Source organism: Dasypus novemcinctus, chromosome 5, assembly GCF_030445035.2.
Source record: "Dasypus novemcinctus isolate mDasNov1 chromosome 5, mDasNov1.1.hap2, whole genome shotgun sequence".
Lineage (NCBI taxonomy): Eukaryota > Metazoa > Chordata > Mammalia > Cingulata > Dasypodidae > Dasypus > Dasypus novemcinctus.
The window spans coordinates 154,239,567-154,261,803 of NC_080677.1; the positions used below are offsets into that span (position 1 = coordinate 154,239,567).

General features: G+C 39.3%; 1 protein-coding gene across 18 annotated transcripts in view; it reads right to left on the reverse strand.

Annotated features, from left to right (window-relative positions):
- Nucleotides 1-5,707: 5,707 nt before the first annotated feature.
- The window catches only part of ZEB1 (zinc finger E-box binding homeobox 1), a 180,845-nt gene continuing 164,315 nt past the window's right edge, over nucleotides 5,708-22,237 (reverse strand). For 10 of the 18 annotated variants that reach the window (XM_058297745.2, XM_058297744.2, XM_012520523.3 and 7 more), the window contains 4 exons: nucleotides 20,327-20,432; nucleotides 12,724-14,531; nucleotides 10,725-10,905; nucleotides 7,466-8,207 (listed from right to left, as the gene is read on the reverse strand). In XM_058297745.2, the coding sequence (XP_058153728.1) occupies nucleotides 7,609-8,207; nucleotides 10,725-10,905; nucleotides 12,724-14,531; nucleotides 20,327-20,432 (2,694 nt within the window). In that variant the 3' untranslated portion in view covers nucleotides 7,466-7,608. Of the gene's footprint in view, nucleotides 6,894-7,465; nucleotides 8,208-10,724; nucleotides 10,906-12,723; nucleotides 14,532-20,326; nucleotides 20,433-22,237 lie in introns of those variants that run through there. The other 8 variants (XM_071215449.1, XM_071215450.1, XM_071215454.1 and 5 more) reach the window with 1 other exon arrangement.

Consider the following 22,237-nt stretch of genomic DNA (forward strand, 5'->3'; position numbering starts at 1 on the left):
ATTTCTAGTGTATAGAAACACCACTGAATTTTTGCATGTTGATCTTGTACCCCACCAATTCATTTGCTAGCTCTGGTAATTTTGTTGTGGAATATTCAGGATTCTCTATGTATAGGATCATGTCATCGGAAAATAGGGAGAGTTTTACATCTTCCTTTCCCATTTGTATATCTTTTATTTATTTTTCTTGCCTAATTGCTCTGGCTAGAACTTCCAGTATCATGTTGAATAACAGTGGTGGAAGTGGGCATCCTTGTTTTGTTCTGGAATTAAGGGGCAACATTTTCAGTCTGTGGCTTCTTACAATTTTTTTATCTGATATACAATATTTTATTTTTTAAATTCTATTTTGTTGAAGATACATAGATCACAAAAAATGTTACATTAAAAAATATGAGGTTCCCATATACCCCCACCCCCCTACCCACGGCTTTTTATATACATGCCTTTTCTCATGTTAAGGATGTTCTTTCTCTTCCTAGTTTTCTGAGTGATTTTATCAGGAAGGTGTGCTGAATTTTGTCAAATGTCTGTTCTGCATCAATTCAGATATCAGATTTTAAAAATTTTATTCTATTAATATGGCATATTACATTTATTTTCTTATGTTCAACCATCCATGCATACCTGGGATAAATCCTACTTGATCATGGTGTATTCTTTTAATGTGCTGTGGATTTGGTTTGCTAGTATTTTGTTGAGGATTTTTGCATCTATATTCAGAGGAATATTGGTCTATAATTTTCTTGTGATATCTTTGGCTTTGATATTATTAGGGTGATGTTGGCCTAAAACAATGAGTTGGGAAGTGTTTCCTCCTCTTCAATTTTTTTGAGAAGAGTTTGAACAGTATCAGTTATAAATCTCCTTTGAATATTTGGTAGAATACATGAATGAAGCTGTCTGACCCTGGGATTTTCTTTATTGGGAGGTTTTTATGGATTCAGTCTCTTTACTTGTCATTGGTCTGTTGCAATCTTCTATTTCTTCTTAAGTGTAGGTGGTTTGTGTGCTGTTAGGAATTTTCACACTTCATCTAGAATATCTAATTTATTGGCATACAATTATCTATTATATCCTCTTATGATCTGTTTTGGCAGTAATGAATCCCTTTCATTCCTGAATTTAGGTATTTGTATCTTCTCTTTTTTGTTAGTCTAGCTAAAGTTTTGTCAATTTATGGATGTTTTCAAAGAACCAACTTTTGGTTTTCTTGATTTAAAAAAAAAATTATCTATTTAATTTATCTCTGCTTGAATCTGCTATTTCCTTCCTTCTACCTGGTATGACTTTTTTTTTTTTCTTTCTTTCTTTCTTCTAGTTTCTCCAGGTATGAGGTTAGGGCTCTGATTTGTTTCTTTTTTTTTAATGTAGTTTTTAGGGCTATAAATTTTCCTCTAAGTATTGCCTTTGCTGCATCTCCTAAGTTTTAATGTGTGTTCTCAGTTTCACTCATCTCGAGGTATTCCCTGATTTCCCCTTGTGATTTCTTTTTTGATCCATTGATCATTTAAGAGTGTGTTAACTTCCATGTATTTGTTCATTTTCCAGTTCTCCCTCTGTTACTGATTTCTAATGCCATTCCATCATGGTTAGAGGTGCTTTGTGTAATTTCAATCTTTTAAATTTTTGTTAAGACTTGTTTTGTGACCTAATGTGTTCTATCCTGGAGAACGATCTATGTGCACTTGAGAAGAACGTGTGTTCAGCTGCTTTGGGGTGCAGCTTTCTGTATGTTTGTTAGGGCTAGTTCATTTATAGTATTTTTCAAGTTCTCTATTTACTGAATAACCTGTCTAGATGTTCTATCCACTGATGAAAGCAGTATATTGAAGTCTCCAGCTATATTTGTAGAGGTGTCTATTTCTCCCTTCAGTTTTGTCAATGTTTGTCTTGTGTATTTTGGGGCACTGCAGCTAGATGCATAATGTTTGTTATTTCCTCCTAGTGTATGACCCTTTTAGTAATATATAACGTTCATATTTGTCTTTTCTAGTAGTTTTAACTTAAAGTCTGTGTTGTCTGATATTAGCATAGCTTTTCAGGCTTTCTTTTAGCTATTTGCATGGAGTATTTTTTCCATCCTTTTACTTTCAACCTGTTTGTGTCTTTGGGTGTAAGGTGAATCTCTTGTAAACAACTTATAGTTGGATCATGTTTTTTTGTGCACTATGTTAATTTGTGTCTTTTGTTTGGGGAGTTTAATTCATTTTCATTCAGCATAAATACTGATAAGGCAGGAGTTCATCCATTTTGTAATTCCTTACACATCTTATATATTTTTGTCCCTCTTTTCCTTTATTGCAAACTTTTTTGTGTGTATAGTTAATCTTTTGTGATGTAACAGACCAATCCCTTTCTCGTTCTGTTTCTTTGTGATTACCCTGTGGTTTGTAGTAAACAACCTAAGTGTATAACCTACTAGTTTGAAATGATACCACTTAACTTCATTAGCATACAGTCTATGCTCCTGTACCCCTTTCGTTTCCTCTTTCTGTTGTTTTTGTCACAATTACCTCTTTATATTTTTATGTCCAAGTATATACGATTACTTATTTAATTGTATTCTAAATCTAACAGGAAATAAAGAGTAGAGTTATACATTGAGGATGCCATACTATTGAGTTATGATTTACCCATGTAAATACCTTTACTGGAGATGTTCACTTCTTCATACTGCTCCAAGCGATCTACTGTCTTTTCTTTTCAAGCTGAAGAATCCCTGTTAGCATTTCTGGTAGGGTAGGTCTCTTAGTGACAAACTCAGTTTTTGTTTACCTGTGCATGTCTTAAAATCTCCCTCAGTTTTAAAGGATAGTGTTGTCATATAGGAGATTTTGGCTGGTAGTTCTTCTCTTTCGGTACCTTACGTTTTTTGCCTCCGTGGTTTCTGTGAAGAAATTGGCATCTAGTCTTATTGAGGATCCCTTGTATGTGACAAATCACTTTTCTCTTGCAGCTTTTAGAATTCTCTATCTTTGGCATTTGATATTTGTCAAATGTCTGGGAGAACTTCAATTAGGGTTTATCCTGTTTGGAGTTCACTGTACTTCTTGAACATATGCATCTTTTTTAAATAGTTGGGACATTTTTGGCCATTATTTCCTCAAATATTCTTTCTGCCCCCTTTCCTTTCTCTTCTCCTTCTGGGACTCCTATAATTCATGTGTTGGTATGTCTTAGGTTGTTACAGATGTCTCTTAGGCTCTGCTCACTTTTTAAAATTCTTTTATCTGTTCTTTTGACTGCATGATTTCAATTATCCTGTCCCCTAGTTCACTGTTTCTTTTTCTGCTTGCGTAAATCTGCTGTTGAAAGTCTGTAGTGTACTTTTAATCTCCATTATTTTATTTTCATTTCCCTAAGTTCTGGTGTGTTCCTTTTTAAACTTTCTAGTTTGTGTTCACATACTCTTGTAATATGTTTTAGCTCTAAATCTATATTGTTTATTTCTATGTATATTTTTCATTAGATCCTTGGATTGAATTAAGAGATTTGATTGAATGTACTTGGTTAGGTTGTTCCAATGCCTGTGTTTCCTCTGAAGTTTTAATTTGTTCCCCTGAATCAGCCATTTCCTATTTCTTTGTATGGCTTGTGATCTCATTTATGTCTAGCCATTTGATAATCTCGATTTGTTAACTCTGGAATTCAGTCTCTCCCTCTTGCCTAGGATTCTCATTGTAGGTTGACTGTGCTTGTTTTTCTGTTCTAGTTTCTTAAGATGGAAGCTTAGATAATTGGTTTGAGTCCTCTATTCTTTTCCAATAAAGCATTTAATGGTACAAATTTTCTTATGTTCACTGCTTTAACTGTTATCATAAATTTTGATATGTTGTTTTAATGTAGCTCAATTTATAATTTCCCTTTTTGTTTTTCAATCCATGGGTTAAAATGTGCTCATTTCCAATAATTTGGGAGAATTTTCCAGATATATTTGTTACTAGGGTCTAGTTTAAGAAATGCTTTGTTTTCAATCCTTTCAAATTTCAGATTTACCTTATGGCCCAGAATATGGACTCTCTGCATGCAATCCCATGTGTATCTGGAAAAAAAAATGTGTATTCTGCTCTTGTTGGGTAAGTGTATTTTTGTTTACTGGAGCTGGCAGCTTCTGATTTTTTATCCGTTTCTGATACAAAATACATATTTTGATTGTCCTAGTATGTACTCCCCAAGATCTTAAGATGTGAAATATGCTCTAAGTTTAAATTTTCATACCAACTTTATCATTGTACTTAAGAGTACCCTTTAAAAACTTAATTTTAACTGTGCACAGATATGAAAGATTTTCTACCCACTACCTTTTCTTTTCCACCATCCTATAAAATGTATATTGTTCTTACTAACATTTTCTACTCATATTCTTTAAGGCCTAAGCTTGAGTTAAATGTAGACAGCATAGGCTATTCTTCCACGAGATGTGATATAGATTCATTAAGAGCATGGATCTTGGAATCAGGTAGGCCTGTGTTCAAATCCTCATTCTGCTACTCAGTATATGTTGGTATCCATTAACACATGGTATTTATACTTTTTAGGACTTTGTGAAAATTTTGATTAATGGTAGTGAAGCACCTGTGCATGGCACAAGTCAGTAACACAGAACACTGCTAATATTATTATGTTATTTAAGGAATACTGGGAAGGACCCACATGTGTTTTCCTTTTCATAACTTCTGTGATAAAACCAAAATTCCTCTAATACCCATTTATCCATATCCATCAAGCTACCATCTTTGAGCTTGCTATTATAATGATTAAAGTGTGATTACCCCAAGAAGGGTTACTTATTCTTATTTCTAACTCCATAGAGTGAATTTATCAGGTGGCTCTTCTCAGTGACAGAAGAGACAAGGTAATGTGATGATACTGAGTACCTAGGAATATGGGGCCTAGAAATGGAGGTGGGTCCTAGCTTAGAGAGAGCCTATTCTTCCCTGGGATTGGTTCTATCACTCCTATTGCTGATAGGTATATCCATAGGCGGTGGGTGTCTGGGCCATGCATACAAGATTAAGTACTAAGAAAATAGAAGTAAACTCTCAATCAATCAGAACAGTAAGGCCATAGAAAAAGAGGTCATAGTTTTATTATTTGTCTCTTATGTCTATTGATTAATAGGTCCTGAATAAGAAAATTATTAAACACTGGAATCATTTACCATTTATATTTTTGGGAATAGAAGCCAACAACAGAAGCTGAGTTCTGTTAACATGCATGCCATTTTTTCACTCAATATATCTTTGTTGTACATCCTAGTGCCAGGCACTCTGCCAGGCGGTGGGATGAGGAGTGATGATGGCAGACAGGGCCCCCATCCCTCATGGGGGAGAAACAGAAATAACCTCGTAAGAGCTGTGAGAAGAAAGGTGCAAGGTGCTACAGGAGCACAGAGGAACGGCACGTGCACCCAGGCTTCCCTGTGATGGCCTGAAGGACGAGACGTCATGGAGCACGAGGGGCACTTCAGGGTTTCGGGAAGAGGGAGCAATCTCTGAGGAGGCCTTCCGCTGCCAACTCTGACCTTCCTAGAAACACTGAACCACAGGAAAACCCTGAATTTGCACTGTTGATGAATGTCTAACACATTGGGTTTTACCCAAACTCAGCCCAAGATGCATCAAATGCAGAATGAGAGTGCAAAACCCCTTTCACAGAGTTTTTCAAAGAAAATCTTGATAATGACCAGAAGAATGACAGCAGGTCAGGCTTGTTGATGCATTTTATTGTGAGATGGGGGAGTCTGGTAAAAAACTAGAAAATGACCATGGTGTAACAAGGAACTTAAAAATGAATACATGAATACAGGAACAAATTGGCACAAAAATGTTAAACGTTGTTCCCAACACTGTTTATATAAGGTTATCCTAATTTGGCTCACTAAGGATATGAGAGTTTTATGGTTAGGCTAATCTCTTAATAAAACTGCAGATCATCATGCTATTAGTCACTCAGTGAATTTCAAAATTTAAGAGTTTTATATTAAAAACTGGGTAAAGGTAAAATGATTGATTGTAGTTGTAAAACTAATACATTCCCATTTAAATTCTGTTCTACAGACCAAGGCAAATATAAATGTTAACATAACACTGTTAAATCAAATCTCAATGCAAGAGAACCAATTGCATCTCTACTTTAAATCTTATCAACCTTCCAAATTTTCATACTAAAATATATTATTGTATTAATACAAACTACAGTATTATACACTACACTGTGTAATAAATAAAGAAATATAAAAATAAGACACATAAATATAAAAGTTTTCTAAAACTAAAAGTACATATGTCAGTAAGAAGGGTATTAATACTGCCAGGTTTGAAGACATACAGTACAAAAATGTTGCACAGATCTATAAACTAAAAGAAATAAAGTAATACTGATAGGTAAAAATCAGCTAATGTTGTTAATACATTGGGTCCATAATAACTAACATTTGGAAACAGTTATGCGCCAAATAACAATGACATGTCCGTGTCTGAAATGCAAGTAACGTGGAGAAAGCAGATTTGGAAATTTCCCTTTCATTTCTGTAGAGAAATTCTGAAAGTCAATTAACGCAAAATGAATACTGAGGAATTAAAAGGATGAAATGTCCCAGTGTTTCGGTTTCTTTGATGGAGTCAGTGGTTTTAGGTTTTATTTTGGAATTTTGATACGACAAACAAATCAACAAATGCTAGTTATTGTAGGCCACACATTGAACAGAGGCGGCGCAGGGCCTTGAAAATACTGATAAATGGCACTTACAGCACACAGGTCTTGCTTAAGGCCAGAGGAGATACAGAGCTTCATATCATGTCCTTCGTATTTGTCCCCACACTCAAGCACAATTACCAACACTGATTCTGACGACTTGCTGCCCTTACCAGTAGGCACCCTGGGAGTCCCTGCAGTCAGAACGCAACGACCACCTTTTGAACTACATTTTAAACCACATGAGTAAGAAACTGCAGTTCTTCTATCGGCTGCTTTCTTAAGGCTAACAATACACTTTAAATGATAATATGTTCTACTATGACACCTAGATATTATGAATCACCACCTTCTAGATTGAATTTATAAAAGGCAGTTAGCATGGGTTGAACTGCATTATACTTCTCTGTGAAGGGAATTTTGTAGTGCAGAAGTTCTCACATTTTTAAAAACATAATAAAATACTGAAGCGGATTTAGCATATGTTTACCAATAAAAAATTATAAAATTTCTCCCAATTGTACAGCTCAAGAATAAACCAACAAAAGTGATAATACTGATAAAATGAAACAATGCCAGATGCTTATCTAGTGAATCAGTTTCCTTTAACCTGTTAAACCTTTGCCTTCTGAGTCCCTAAAGATTTCTAATCTGCTTTATCTTACAAACTTGTTCCTAACTTTGAAAACTGCATGAAGAACTACTAGGTCTGAGGTTCAGGCACACCCGGAATTTTTTTGTGTTTTTTTTTCTTTTTTTTTTCATATTTTGTATTTTTTTAAATTTTTACTTTACACAGTAGTGAACAGAAATCACAGTATACGGGTTACTGTGTTTTCATGAAAAGCATGTATAATATAGAACAAACTTCATCACCAATTAGAATTTATTTTTCTTCTAGAAAAACGATTAGGCTTCATTTGTTTTCTCTTCAGACACCTGCTCACTTTTCTCACTTACTTTCTGTTCCAAGCTGCTTGCTTGATCTCCAGCTCCATCCTCCTTCACCAGACCTTCAGTTTTGGTTCCTTCTCCCTCATTCCCTGCCTCTCCTTCCTCCTCCTCCTCCTCTCCTTCCTCCTCCTCCTCCTCCTGTGGCTTTTCACGTTCTCTTTCTTCCTGCAGCTCTTCCATCTCTTTCTCCTCGTCCTCGTCCTCCTCTTTGTCGCTGTCTTCCTCCTCTTCCCTCGTCAGGCTCTCCCTCTCGTCCGAGTCGGCCTGGGAGGGCGACGCGCCGGCCCCAGCGAGCTCGTGGGCCAGCACCTCTGGGCCGGCCTCCTCCTGCTCTGCGCCATCCTGCTCCACGCCGTCCCGCTCCTCGGCTTCCCGCTTGCAGTAGGAGTAGCGGTGATTCATGTGTTGCGAGTAAGACCCGGAGTGTGAGAAACGCTTGCCACATTTGTCACATTGGTAGGGCTTTTCACCAGAATGCAGCCGCATGTGTTCGATCAAATGGTGTTTGTGTTTAAATGCCTTTTTACAGATTCCACACTCGTGAGGTCTTTTACCTGCAAAATAAGAACACAGCTGTGAAGCAAAATGGTGGTAGTTTCCACACTCTTGTAAGGCTTTTGGGCGTGTTAGGGTGTGGAAAGGCTAAGGATGCAACTTCACTTCTTAAAACTCTGCATAACATAAGGCGATTATGGTTTGCCATTTGCGTGTAGGTGCTGGGGTTGGCAGACAAGGCCACTGGGAGCTGTCTGAGGGGGCAATGCTGTGGAAGCAGGAACCCTGGCAGCCAGGAGGGGACAGGAAGGTGAGGTGCTGATGAGAGTGGAGTGAGCACAGCAACGGTAGGAGGTGGGGTCTGGCTTCTTCAGATTCTTTTTTTTTCCTTTCCTTATCACCCTTATGGAACTTCTTATGACATTTTTATTTTCTAATCCCAATCTCCTCCCCCGTAATGAATTAAAAAATTTTTTTTAAAGATTTGAGAACCTGTGAGTTAACAACAAGCATGCATGTATACAAAGGATTCCCATGCATTGCCCCACCAACACATTATGCGGTGACACATTTGTTTCAAATGACAAAAAAACATTGTCATAATTTTATTGCTATCTATAGTTCATAGCTTATATTTGGTGTATTTTCCCCACAAACCATCCTATTAACACCACGTATTAGTATTGTATATTTGCTATATAGCTCATGAAAGAACATACTGTCCATCATTCACCACAGGGTTTGCTGTGTTATTCAGTCCCCTGCCTTGTACAATCCATCCAAAGTGCACACCCAGTGGCTCACGGTTTCATCGCAGAGTTGTGCTGTCATCAGCACATTTCAGAACATTTTCATTACGCCAAAAGGAAAAATCTCATACTCCCTTATACCCCCATTATCACCCTTAGCCCCCCAATGAAAACGCAGTGCCTCCTATCCTTTGTGTATCTGTTTAGGTAGCGTGGCCTTTGGAGAACCACAAGCCATTGGAACAGCTAAGATCTGTCTGCACATGAAGACAGCATCGCCCCCACTGAGAAACACGGGCTGGAGAGAAGCTGCTGTCCCAGACAGTCAAGGAACCAGGGCCGCTGGACCATGACGAGATCGACAAGGTCCAGACTCAGTGCTCTCACGCTCTGAACACTAACAAATGCAGAAACACTAAAAGTCATTTTTAGGCATGGGGCACCACAGAGACATCTTGGTATTCACTAGTATTTAATTCTTGCCCAAAGAGGAAGGAGATTTTCCTAATTTTCCTTGGACCTCTGTAAAAACAACCAGACATATGTTACAACGGGCTTGTTTGGAGAGGCGTGACTCTCTTATGTAATAATAGTGTTTAACTCCAAGAACTGCCCAAGTGTCACTGCATATATCTGTGAATTACAGACTGAATGGGAGAAAAAGAATAAGAAATTTATTAAAATGGTTGCTAAGAACATGAAAGATGAACGTGGTGCTGAAGGCGCCGTGGCTGGTGTGGGGGAGGAGAGGGTCGGGGTGTGGCGCTCATGGCCAGCCTGAGCCTTTCCCCGCTAGCCTTTGCTAGACAGAAGCGGTGGTGCGCTGGAGCCAGACTTCACAGGGGCAGAGAGCCCACTGCCCCATTTTCAGGAATTCTGAAAGCCAGTTACCCTCACCTTGCAAGCCTGAGATAAGCCATGGTGGGAATATTTATGCCGCAGACATTTGCAAGTACAGTTCAGGGCTTCCTCGCCCTCCAGAGAGCCAGTTGTTATGGTTTATCAGCACACCAGTGGAGAGAAGGAACCAGGCTGTTGTCGCAGAGCATGAAAGCAGCCACAGACAGTGTATGAAGAGATGGGTATGGCAGTTCTCCAATAAAACCTCATTTATGGACACTGAAGTTTGACTTACATATGGATTTTTATGCATTAAAAACAGTCCATGGAAAATTTTTTCATTCAAAAAAATGCCAAAGCTATTCTTAGCTCATAGGATGGCAAAAACAGGTGGAAGCCCACAAGTGGCCTGGGCCATAGTTTGCTGAATTGAAGAACCTGAGCGCTGGAAGGGATCTCAATCATCTGGTCTAACCTCCGAGGCACAACAACTAAATACCACCAAGATGTGTCTAAAACTCTCAGGCATGAGGCACCCATCACTACCTAGGGCAGCCTTCTCACTAGTCAGCTTTCTCTGCCAATTAAGCCAGATTATGCCCCCCACAACCTCAGACCAGGGGCCCCATACTTTGGGTACTACATTTCTATTAATATAGCCTAAGTGTGTATTCACCTTTCTAGGGATTTCTTTTGATTTAAACCCTCAGGAATACAGAAACAAGTGTGGACAGAATAACTGCTGTGCTAGCTTTAAGGAGTCAGTTATGAAAGGAACAAGAGAGCAGAAAAACCAAAGCAAAAGCAAAACATGGGACTTAAATCCTAGAAAGAGTGCAGAAAGGTGAAAGTGACAAGGTCAGAGAGGTGGGAAATACAAAGGATGATTATTCTGATATAACTACTTTGAAAAATGTAGCACTTTTTCTAAGTATCATTATGATAGGCACCTTTGAAAAGGACAATGTTTGCAATTCACTGCCATACCTGTGTGTTCATATTTATGTCTCAATAATGAGCTACTCTTTTGGAATATCTTATCACACAAATCACAAGCATACATTCCATTTTCTGTCTTCCGCATTTTCTTTTTGGGTGGTGTGGAATCAGAGTCATTTTGATCCTCCACATTGGATACTCCTTCTGAGCTAGTGTCTTGCCTTTCATCCTAAAGGAAAAAAGGAGTAAGAATATTTAACTTAGAATGAAATGAGATACAAGAGCTATAAACGAAAGGACGGTTTAAAGAAACACTTTGATTTGTACTTTCGACACCTGATCCAGGCAAGCACACTGCACGTCACTGCAGACGCACCCCGGGGTGGTGGCCAACAGAAGTGAGGTGGGAGCAATACTGTCACATTCTCCTTGGATACCAAAAAGGAATGACACCAGAAGGACTGTTACATGTAGTGACAAAATTTACTTGTTTCCATATGAATCACTACTTCATGAGAAATTGGCTAAATACCTATCGACATCATTTACTTCCATTTTTGTATTCTGGGTTTCAGAGATTACGATTAAGATTCTATTTTTAAAAAGCGATCTTTAAATTGTATTCTTCATGATCTCCCTAAAAAGACAGGGAGGGGCTGGCACTGACACTTTCCTAAGGAGTAAGATGGGAAAATAATGCAGGAGGGCCTCATGTTTTTCAACAGGAACATTTGCTAGTCGAAATGCAGCTCTAGAATTATGTGGAATAAAAACTTCAGGCAGTCTCAGGGAGGTAATTTTGGGCAGGAGGGCAGGTATATGGAGCCTGCAGTAGAACTAGGTCTGAGATCCTTGGGTCTTTTCTACTGTTTTCCATTTTGTTGCCTCTAAACACCATATTTTCTATAAGTTCAAATGTTTTTCCCAGCGTTGCTTATGGCTTGGTCAGGCACAAGCAGCGCAGCCGTTTGTGCAGTCTGTGAGCCGCCAAGGGGTGCTAAGCGGACTTGATGACACTTTCATTGTTACTTGGTCCAGTCTATGAAGTACTTGAATAGTTAGTGGTGGGTCTTTCTCTATTTAAAGATGTGAACAGTGTTCTATACACTATAAATTTAGAAGAATTACTGGTCATGGGAAAGTTTTTTTCAAGAATAATCACAATGACAGGAAACCCAATCAGTAACAATATTTAAGGAAAGAAAAATAGTATACACATATTTAAGCAGGACTTGTAATAATTTTATCTGTACTTGCAGGAAATAGTTGCAAGAAAGATGAAATTTATCTCTAGTATTCACTTGATTCACTCAGAAATTGACAGAAAAGTGGAGAAATCATGGTTGGTGACAAATGGGAGAAGCCTGGGCTTATTTGGGAATAAGCTGAAAGTCACATACAACAGATCTGTTCAACATTTTTGTGGGTTTTGGGGGAATGTGAAAAGAGGAAAGTGTATATATAGACTTGCAGCCATATTTTCTCACATATATAAATCATGATTAAACTCAGTTTAATGTTTACAGCTTGTAAAATGGTAGGGGTAAATTCACTAGATGAGTTCTTTGTATACTAAATTATTGTTTGTTTAATTAAAGCCTTCCATAAACAGAGGTAAGCAGATAAAAAGTGATAGCTAAATCTGCCTGGTGTGAATGGGACCATATTTTCATTTATTAATGATCATAATTAAGGCAGAAACTATTTACTAATTTGGGGGATATAACTATAAAAAGAGAAAGTCAATTATTGAGTTTTCCAATTTTTTTTTCTTTTCTGTTTCCTGCTTCATCTAGCCAGGTCTTTAACAGAGGCCTAAGACTCATTTTTTTGAACATAAACTTCAGCTGATGATCGCACCATGGTTTCAGAAACAACTGAAGACATGCCACCAAAGTTAAAGTGAATACAGAGGTTATTTGCTTTGAAAAATGACAGTGTGTAACACTCTGCCTGGCTCTACAGCGACTGATTTTTATGAGAAAAAGTGCAGTGACCTGGGTCACTCTTGCTCTTCCCCGGGCAGGCTTGGCGCGGGGGTCTGTACCTGGTTTCCATTTGGCTGGACCCCTTTCAGGGGTGGCTCAGGGACTGCGGGGCTGACCGTGGTGGAGTACGTGTATGCCACCTGGGGAATCAGGATGGTCTGCTTGTTGGCGGCGAGCGCACGCAGGCACGGAACACTGTTCTGGTCGGCAATGGCCACGATGGTGGGGAGCTGGGCAGTGACTGTGGGGATAGCGATGTTTATGGGGTTGGCACTTGGTGGGATTACATTTACAACTGGTTCTGAGTCTGTGACACCAATGTCCTTCTGTGGCTCCTTTTTTGCGCAAGACAAGTTCAAGGGTTCTTCCTGGACAGAGTAAACACTGTTCTGGTAAACACTAGTGATAGTTGACCTTTCCAGTAATTCTCCCTGTTGCTTTGGTAGTGAAAGGTCAAGAGGCTCTACCTGCGGCTCCTCCTGCGCCCCCTCTGCTGTGTACGAGTAACCCTGCGTACTTCTGGATGAAGAAAGGTTGAGTGGTGATGGGGATGGCGTACTACTTCTGGAGCCATTGACGGCTGACGCCACTGGTAAAACTGGAGATTTTGTCACCTTCAGAGGACTCTGTGGGTTTGTTGTGCTGTCTTGGGGTTCATCTGCATTTGTAGATTGAGGCTGGTCATTGTTCTTTGCAGGGACATTCCCTTTGCCTGATTCAGGGGAAGACGGTTCAGAAGACTGCACCAAGATCTGTCCAGCTTGCATCTTTTCAAACCACTTCTTTACTACATCCAGTGGTAGGTTTACTGAATCAGCAATTTTTGAGAGCTCCTCTGCACTTGGTTGTGCATTCAGAGCATAATAAGCCTTTAGAAGAGACAAAAGGTTCTTTAAGGGTGGCTGACTGGGAGACAAATTGCCGTCTCCGGTCCCTGATGAAACCGAGGACTCAGGCTTCTCAGCTTCTGGTGCTGGCTGCTGAGGAGGCTGAGCAGGCTGCTTCAGGTCATAGTGCTTTAATTCAGGAAGTGCATTAAGATCTCCTGGACAGTCGTCACACAGAAGACAAGTGCTGTCATTCACGCCCCCTTCAAAGCCTTTGTCCTTTTCAGATTTAACAGTAAGATCTTCTGGTAACTTTTCACTTTTGCAACTGTTTGTGGGGACTGGATTTTCTTTTTTTAAATTTTGAGGAACAACCTGAAGTTGGCTAGGCTGCTCAAGACTATAGTTGATAATAATTTTGGTTGTTCCATCTTGATCAACCAAAGGAAGACTGATGGCTGAAATAACAGAATGGCCGCCTTGTTGTATGGCTGAAGCATTGATTGTTTCTTGTTCTTTGGATGCAAGATTGGCTTGATTATTCTCCAAAACTTGCCTTATTACGTTACCATCTACTGCCACTTTGAGTACATTCTGAATATCACTTAAGTTGATACTTATGGGAGACACCAAACCAACTGTTGGCAGAACGACAGCTTGTACCACACCCTGAGAACTGGTTGCCTGTAAGGGGCCACCACCACTAAAAACCCCATTTTGCAAAGGGGTTGAACAGTTGATTCCTGAAGCAACCACTATGGGTTTGAATTCATAATCCACAGGCTCAGTTTTAATTTGGTTTACAGAAAGTTGTTCTTGAAGGGGCTTATTGTCTATCTTTTGTCGTATCTGTGGTCGTGTGGGACTGCCTGGTGATGCCGAAAGAGATGGCGAGGAACACTGGGAGGTCTTGAGTCCTGTCCGTGGGCGCCCATTCACAGGCATCAAGCTGATGCACTTTTTACTGCTTATGTGTGAGCTATAGGAACCAGAATGGGAAAATCGTTTCTTGCAGTTTGGGCATTCATATGGCTTCTCTCCTAGACAAAAAAAAAAAAAAAAATGGCTGAATTATTACATTATAAATCTAGTATTTAATAAATATTAAATTAATATTTAATTATTATTAAATGTATGCATTTTTTATGGATTCCTGTTTTTCCTCCCAAAAAGCAGTATCAATTTTTAAAAGATGTTACCAGGAATGCAGGTGATATAATTTTACTTAGAATAATCATTTTACGTTGAGAACCTAAATAGGTGTTACAAGCACTAGTAAAACAGCGTGAGCTATGTGTGCTAACCAGGCAAGGCATCTTCTCAGCATGTATGTCCAATATTTCTGCCAACCTTGATAATTTCAAGTTATTCTCAAGTACCCCAAATAGTTTTATCCTACTCTTTCAAGTAATTTATTCTTACCTTTTTTCACCAGACAACAGAATTTTCTGTATTTCACTCTATCCAACCAGCTGTATGAGAAATTAATATTGGGGGAAAGAAGTAAGTAAAATCTCCTTAAGACTTCACAAGAATGTTGATCCCTAACTGATAAAACTTCCCATATCCATAAGGTTTCTTTGAAATCAAAGGTCTTTCCTAAAAGGAAGAAAACTTTAAATATAAGGCAATGTTATAAGCTTTGGCTAATTAAACTGGGATGTATGCACTCTTGGAGATATAAGAGAATGGTATAGTAAGAATGCAAAGCATCATCAAGTTTCAATTTTTTAGTCAGACGATAAAATAATTTTAACACTTTTATATTAAAACACAAATTATATTATGGAGACGATAGCAACATTTATGTAAACTGATAGGAAAATACCCACAACCTCAAGGAAGCTTCTTGGTGCAGAAGACTCCATCAAGCTGCTTCTCCAGACTCTCCAGGGCACAAGGCTCGTGCCCTCCCTAGCCACTGGGGGTACTTTGGCAGAAAGTTTTCAGAATCACTGAGCTAATGGAGTATATTTAAATAAGACTAGTTTTCTGCATTTCCACTTCAATCGATAGCTGTAGCTCATTAATTTAGAACTGACAGCTTACAAACTAAAAGCTCCAACAGGGTAGGGGCATTTTGGTTTTGTTTGCCATTTACCCCAAGCACCCAATACGGTGCAGGCTATAAGGACGCTCATCAAACAGTTTTCAGATGAATGAATGGCTAACTGCAAAATTATTAAATGTGGTAATGCTGATTTATCAAAATACAGCTCCTTCCTTTCCCTTTTCTGTGACTTAAATGAAAGCAGTGAGAAAGTCAGTGTGAGCTTTGTAGTAATGTAACTTCAGTGTTGTAAAGTTAAAAAAAAAACAAAAAACAAGTTCTATTTTCTGAGAAATATGATCTAGGCTTCCCACTATTTGACGAATCAGAAATAAGAATTGGAAGGGATCTAAGAAGTCCACTATACAGTCTTCTTTTCAGTGATGAGTTCATTTGATACCACCCTTGACGTGAGCTAGTGAAAGGGACGTGATTCCCCGCTGGAGAGCTTTACAGAAGATGGGCCAGGCTGGGTCTATGGGTTTGAGTTCAAACGTAACTCCGTCCAAACCCTGGCTCTGCCAAGTATGATTTTCATACCCTTCCCAGGCCTCAGCGTTTTCAATGGTAAATGCAGATACTCCCTCACTGGATTGTAATGGGCATTAGCTGAGATGGAGTAAAAGTCCTGGCATGGTGGTAGTAAATGTTAGTGATCCTTTTTTAAAAAATCACTGCTCTGGAAGAGAGAAGTTGGCACTAAGCCAAAGTCTGCCTCCTCTCAGGGCTTCGTTCCTGTGCTACTGCTACTCTGACCTTTCTTCTACATGCCAGACATTTAAATTTAGGAAGAGCTGTCACAGGTGACCTCAAGTCTTCCCTTGTGTAGGTTAAACACACCTTCAAGTATTCCAGAGGACATGGTTTTCAGGACCCTGGCCTGTATGTTAACCACTTGTGGATACTTTTCAGTTTATCAAAATCTTTCAAACTGGGATGCCTAGAATAGGATTCGATACTCGAAATACATTAGATGAAATTTTCTAATGGGGGTAAAATAAGGAATATGTTCTAGTACATTTCTATTTTTAAATTCTTGATGATCTGATACCATTTTTAGATGAACTAGATGCTTGTTCTTGTGCTAGAAACACTAGGAAGATAAATGTCTATAAAATAGACTATTTTATCTTTACAACCTGGGGGATAGGAAGCACAGTGGGTAAGGCAATGCCTTTGGAGCCAGGATGTCGAAGTCTGAGCCCTAGTTATGCCATGTGCTGGCTGAGTGGCCCTGGACAAGTTAATTAAGCCCCATGACCCTCCATTTCCAGTACAAAGGAAGAAATAATGTCATCTGCCTCACAGCCTTATCATAAGGCATACAGGAGATGATGCACACAAACAAGCAGGCCTGGTTCACAGTGAAGAATGCAATCAATACTAGTTACCATTATTACTGTTGCTGGGAATTACAATGATACTTAATCACTGAAAGAAAGGAGGTTCACAGAACCATTATCCTAGAGCCAAACTTACTATGTTCGTTAGAAAACTCCTTGTTTATAGCTTTATGGTTTATTGCTTAAGTACATCACCTAATTTATCTACCCAGGTTAGTGTTTGCAACTAGTTTACCCTGGAGGTTGCATCAGGAAGTTGCACTGCTCACAGTAAGATGCACTTGAGTATTGGGATTTTTTTTTCTTAATGGCCAAGGCAAGCGTTTGGTTGCATCGGATGTATAATTTTCCAGGCTAAAATGACCAAGGCCATGATTTTTTTGTGTTTGGGGAATCATTGGGCCTTGATACCCATTTGAGGACCTGGAATGTGTTAGGACAAAGCCCAGGCCATTTTCTGGGGTGGTTAAGAGTCCACAGTTGTATGTGTTGCCTCCAAGTGAAGGGATGGCGGCCTTCTCACCATACCTCAACTCTGAGTTCAAGTGATTGTTAACACACATGATTCTGCACCTGGCTCCTTATAGCCATATAGACTTTCATAGGATCAGAATAAAGCAACAATTCAGGCAATTTTTGGGGAGTATAATTTTGGAACCTAATCCTCTACGCCTTATTTTTTCTAAACTCTTCTTCCTCCTTTATTTTCACCAGGATCAACAATAGCCTGTCCACGACAGTTTCCTCAAATACTTTTATTTTATTGGAGAAGCTCTAGTTTTACAGAAAGATCATGCAGAAAATAGACAGTTCCCATAAACCCACCCCCATTTTTAACATTTTGCATTAGTGTGGTATGTTTGTTACAATCAGCGAGAGAGCATTGTAATTGTACTGTTAATTATATTATAGTCCATAGTTCACATTAGGGTTCACTGTTTGTGTTGTATAGTCCTATAGCCGTTCTTTTTTAAAAATTTTCATTCTAGCAACATAAATAACCATCTAAAATTTCCCCTTTTAAACTCATCCAGATATATAATTCAGTGGTATTAATTACAATCACAATGTTAAATACCTTTTAAAACCTTAAGACCTCAGTATCTCTTATAAATGCAGTGGAGAACAAAGACTTCCTGAAGAAGATGCAGTTAGTTCATTGTTCAATACTTTAGGCAGCGCTTTTCAAACTACGTCTGATGAAGCCCAGTGCTTTTTTTTTTTTAATTTCCAATATACTGTGAACCAATATTTTGTAAAATGTATTAAAATGTCACAGCATTATCTTGGTACAACAACTTCTAAGTGCTCACTGTCAATGACTCCATTTACCTCCTTGAGAACAAGTAATCAATGTCTGCAGACTAGCTGCGCCAGTCCTGGGACGGCACTGACTGCGCACGTTCCGAAGTGGCCTTTGGAATATCCAGATCGTCAGAGGGCTGGGGACTTGGACTGTCTGCTTTTTCTGAGTGTACTCTGGTGAAATGTCACTGGCCTCTACTGAAGAATTTTATTAACAAAACAAAAACCCAAACCCTATCAAATTCTCTTTGTTATTTTAAATATATTACTGAGAATGATGTATGTTTATATTTTGCTCTTCCCATTTTATGATGCTCTAAGGAACAACTTTCTCTATGGCCTTTTATCAGGAATAATTGTGCTTTTTCTAGTAATTTATTCTTTTTACTTGTAGACTCTCTGACCCTGTTCCTGACTGTAGTTTCCTATTTCCTGACATTCGGTACATGTGTATGGAATTTCATGGCACTGGTTTTCCACATTGACCTCATGCTTGCTTGTCTTGCTTTCTTAACCTCACCTCTGTTTTCTCATATGTTTTTAAATTAAAATGTCTTGCTATATTAAAAAAAATATACATATAAACACATATATATGTATATGTATGTGTGTGAATATATATATATATATGCCTCCTGTTAAATAATTTTAACAAGAAGCTATAAATAAAAAACTAATTTATTAGAGTCCTGTAGGCATCCTGATTTAGGTCCATGATCTAGCCTAAATGTGCACTAGATTGTAAAACTGCAGTGGCAGGCTGCTAACTTCTATGAAGCTCCTGGCCAAACACAACCCTTGAGCTTTTCTCTAAGTATTACAGGTAGTGGCCTCCTACTTACTATTTGAATAAGACTGATGTTTGAATATCAAAGCAGGATTTTATCGTGTTTTCCTTTTTCTACATGAATATTTTTAAAAATCTTTGTTAACAGGTCCAAATTGTCTCTGGTATGAAGGTAGGTTATTAAAAATATATTATTATTAAAGAAAATTGTTCAATAGTATAGGAGCTAAGAAATAGGATCCTGTGGCAGATTGTAAGAAACAATCCTTACTTTCTACAATCATTAAACATTGTGTGAAAAATAAATAAATGTAATTTTTTTAAAGAATGTTGGTTTGATAAAGTGGTAACTTTATCATTATTTAACTTTCAATGAGCAGCACCATAAAACTTCTAGAAACGTTTTTCCAAAATAAAATACAGATATCACCAACCACCCCTCACAAGACCACCCAACTGTACTTTTTTGTAGGATAATATGTAGGATAAAATGTAAATGCCAACATAATTTTCACAAAATAAATAATGTACAAACACCTATAATTTCCCATTCATTAGTTAAAAGTTTTTTTTCATTTAAATTATTTAAATCTAAAATAACACTTCAAAATTAAACAGGAGACTAACAGATTTCAGAGTTCCATGTGGGATGCCACAAAAGTTTTCTTTAAAAGCATTTGTTCAAGCAGAGCCTCTAAAGAAATGCAAACACAGCTATTTTTGATTCTCATAAATTCACGAAAATACATACTTTCAACATATAACAATATTCACTTTGTAAGTAAAGATTTTGGAAATGAAGACATGGATAGAAAGGTTAAGATGATGAGAGAACACAGTTTCCTTCAAGCTCTCATTAACACTGTAGTTAGCTCTCTACCCCCTCACACTGCCCTCTCGGTGATCCCACATCCCCTCCACCCTTCTCTTCTCTCGAGTTCCACTTCTATTTCTCTCATGTAAAGAATACCTTCACCTCCTTATTTTCTTGTGCAAAAGTATCTCTACTGCCTTTTTTCATTCCCTTACTTCCACAAAAGGGTAATAAAATTAACACTCATCAGAAAATGACAGTATTTTTAGGTTGTACTTCATGTTAAAAAAGGCTTTGTTATCTTGATTAGGAAATGTGGAGGATGTCATTTTTATTTTCACTTGATATATACTTTATTCAAAGGTTAAGATGCCTTGAAATACCATTTTTTACAGGAATGTTCTTTGTATTAGTCCTTATCCTAGAAGAAAAGCATGGAACTTCTTATTATGCGGATAGATTACACGTTATAATTGGTATATTTGTTACCACACATGCTATGATACTCAGGGTGAAGAAAGAAAACAAATATTTACCACTGTGGATTCTTAAGTGCTCTTTTAGGTGGTGCTTGTATTTGAAAGCTTTTCCACATTCAGTGCACTTGAATTTACGATTACCTCCTGACTGTGTCACGTGCCTCTGTAAGAAAGATGTGGCATTTTACAAAGAAAGCAGGAAAGTTTTAGGTATAAAGAACATCCTGCTAAGGGGAATAAGTTTTGGTTATGCCTGATTATTTTGTTTCTTAAAGGCCCTGAATTGTAGCAGTTGCATAAAAATCTAATGCCCAGAATTGTACCAAATCTCTTTCTCTGCTTTCATAAAGGAGGGAAGGAGCCTGAGGACCTCCTATGTATCAGACCTGTCCTCGCCCTGACCCAGGGCCTCAGCAGCACCCGCGCGGGGAGCCTACCCCCCTTTATCTCCAGCTCCCCTCTCAGCTCCAGGCTCTTCCAGCTGGCTGCTCCCTTGACATGGCAGCCAGAGGTCCAGTGAGCACCTGCCTGTAGCAGGATGCATACTCTGTCCTCCTCCGCGGTCCTGCTTTTGGAGCAGCGCCCTCGCCCCTCAGTCTCTGCAGCCCTTCTTCATTCCCGCCCTCCCTCCCACACTCACCCCACCTGCCTGCGGGTGCTGACTGCCTGCATCCGACCTCTCCTCACCGTGTCAAGTCCTCCACCATTTCTGGCCTGGACTATAGCAACCGCCTCTAAAGGTCACCCACCCCATGCCTGTGTCTCTTTTGGGCTTTTCCCCTCCAATTGGCCAGTGGTCCCTTAAAAGTAAAAGGCAGAGTACGTGACACCTTCTCTCAAAATCTTCCACAGGCTTCCCCACCGCACTTGAGCCTTGAGTCTAAGGCTCTCACTGAGGCCGCACAAGGACCCGCACCGCCTGGCCCCCACGCTCTGGCCTCATTCACCTCTCCCCCTTCATCCACGTGTGCCAGCCACACCTGGCCTCCCTGCTGTGTGCTGAGCTGCCAGGGAGCCCCCTGCCTCAAGGCCCTGATGGGTTCCCTCTACCCCCTGGCTGGAACGCCCTTCCCACAGTATCCCACACCCGGCTCCTGCATTTTGCGCAGGTCTCCATTCAGGTGTCCCAGCCTCGGAGGGCTTCCCTACCCTGTAACAACAGCAGCTCCCACATCTGTCCTTTAACCCTGCATTATTTTTCTGCATATCACCTGTTCTAGTATTTCTGTTTCCTATTTACACATGCTCTCTGTGGGCAGGGACTCTGCTTGTCTTTTTCACTTTTGCACCTTTAGTACCAGGAACAGGGCCAGACACATAACAGAAACTCAAATATTTGTTGCATGGATAAGTTAGTAAGACATAGAAATGCTGCTTATCTTTTACTCATGGGCATAATTTTCAAGGAACTGCAAAACAGTTTCTAGTCTGCTACCTTAGTAACTAACCTGCTTCCAATACCCCCCAATTATATTTCCTCCCGCTACTGGTCCTCACATTGATCACAGCTCCTTCCTGACCTTGGAAATGCCTCGCCCACACACCTGATACGTAAAATCTACCACCTTTGCATCCATCAGGAAAATCATCATAAAATTGGCTTTTATATTCATCTGAGATCTTGATGCTTGTTTTTATAAAGCCACCTCCTGCTTTCACCACCAGGTCTATCTTTCCTTTGATAAGGGCTCTTGGCGGAAGAGGATATGGTGGCAGCGGTGGCAGGATGGGTGTGCTCCTGAACTGCCCTGTGAATAAGCACTTTCTCAGGCTTATTTACACTGTAGTGGCATCAGGATGCTAAACTGGAGAAAGCTCTCTTCTGCACTGCGCCTGAAAAGGCTCGGCAGTGGGCGAATGGTAAATAGGGGGTTGTTTGCCTTCTGCAGTTCCTTGTCTGTACCAAGGTCTTCCTTCTCTTGGTACCTGTCCTACCTCAGGTGCTCCTTCACAGACTCAACCATCAGC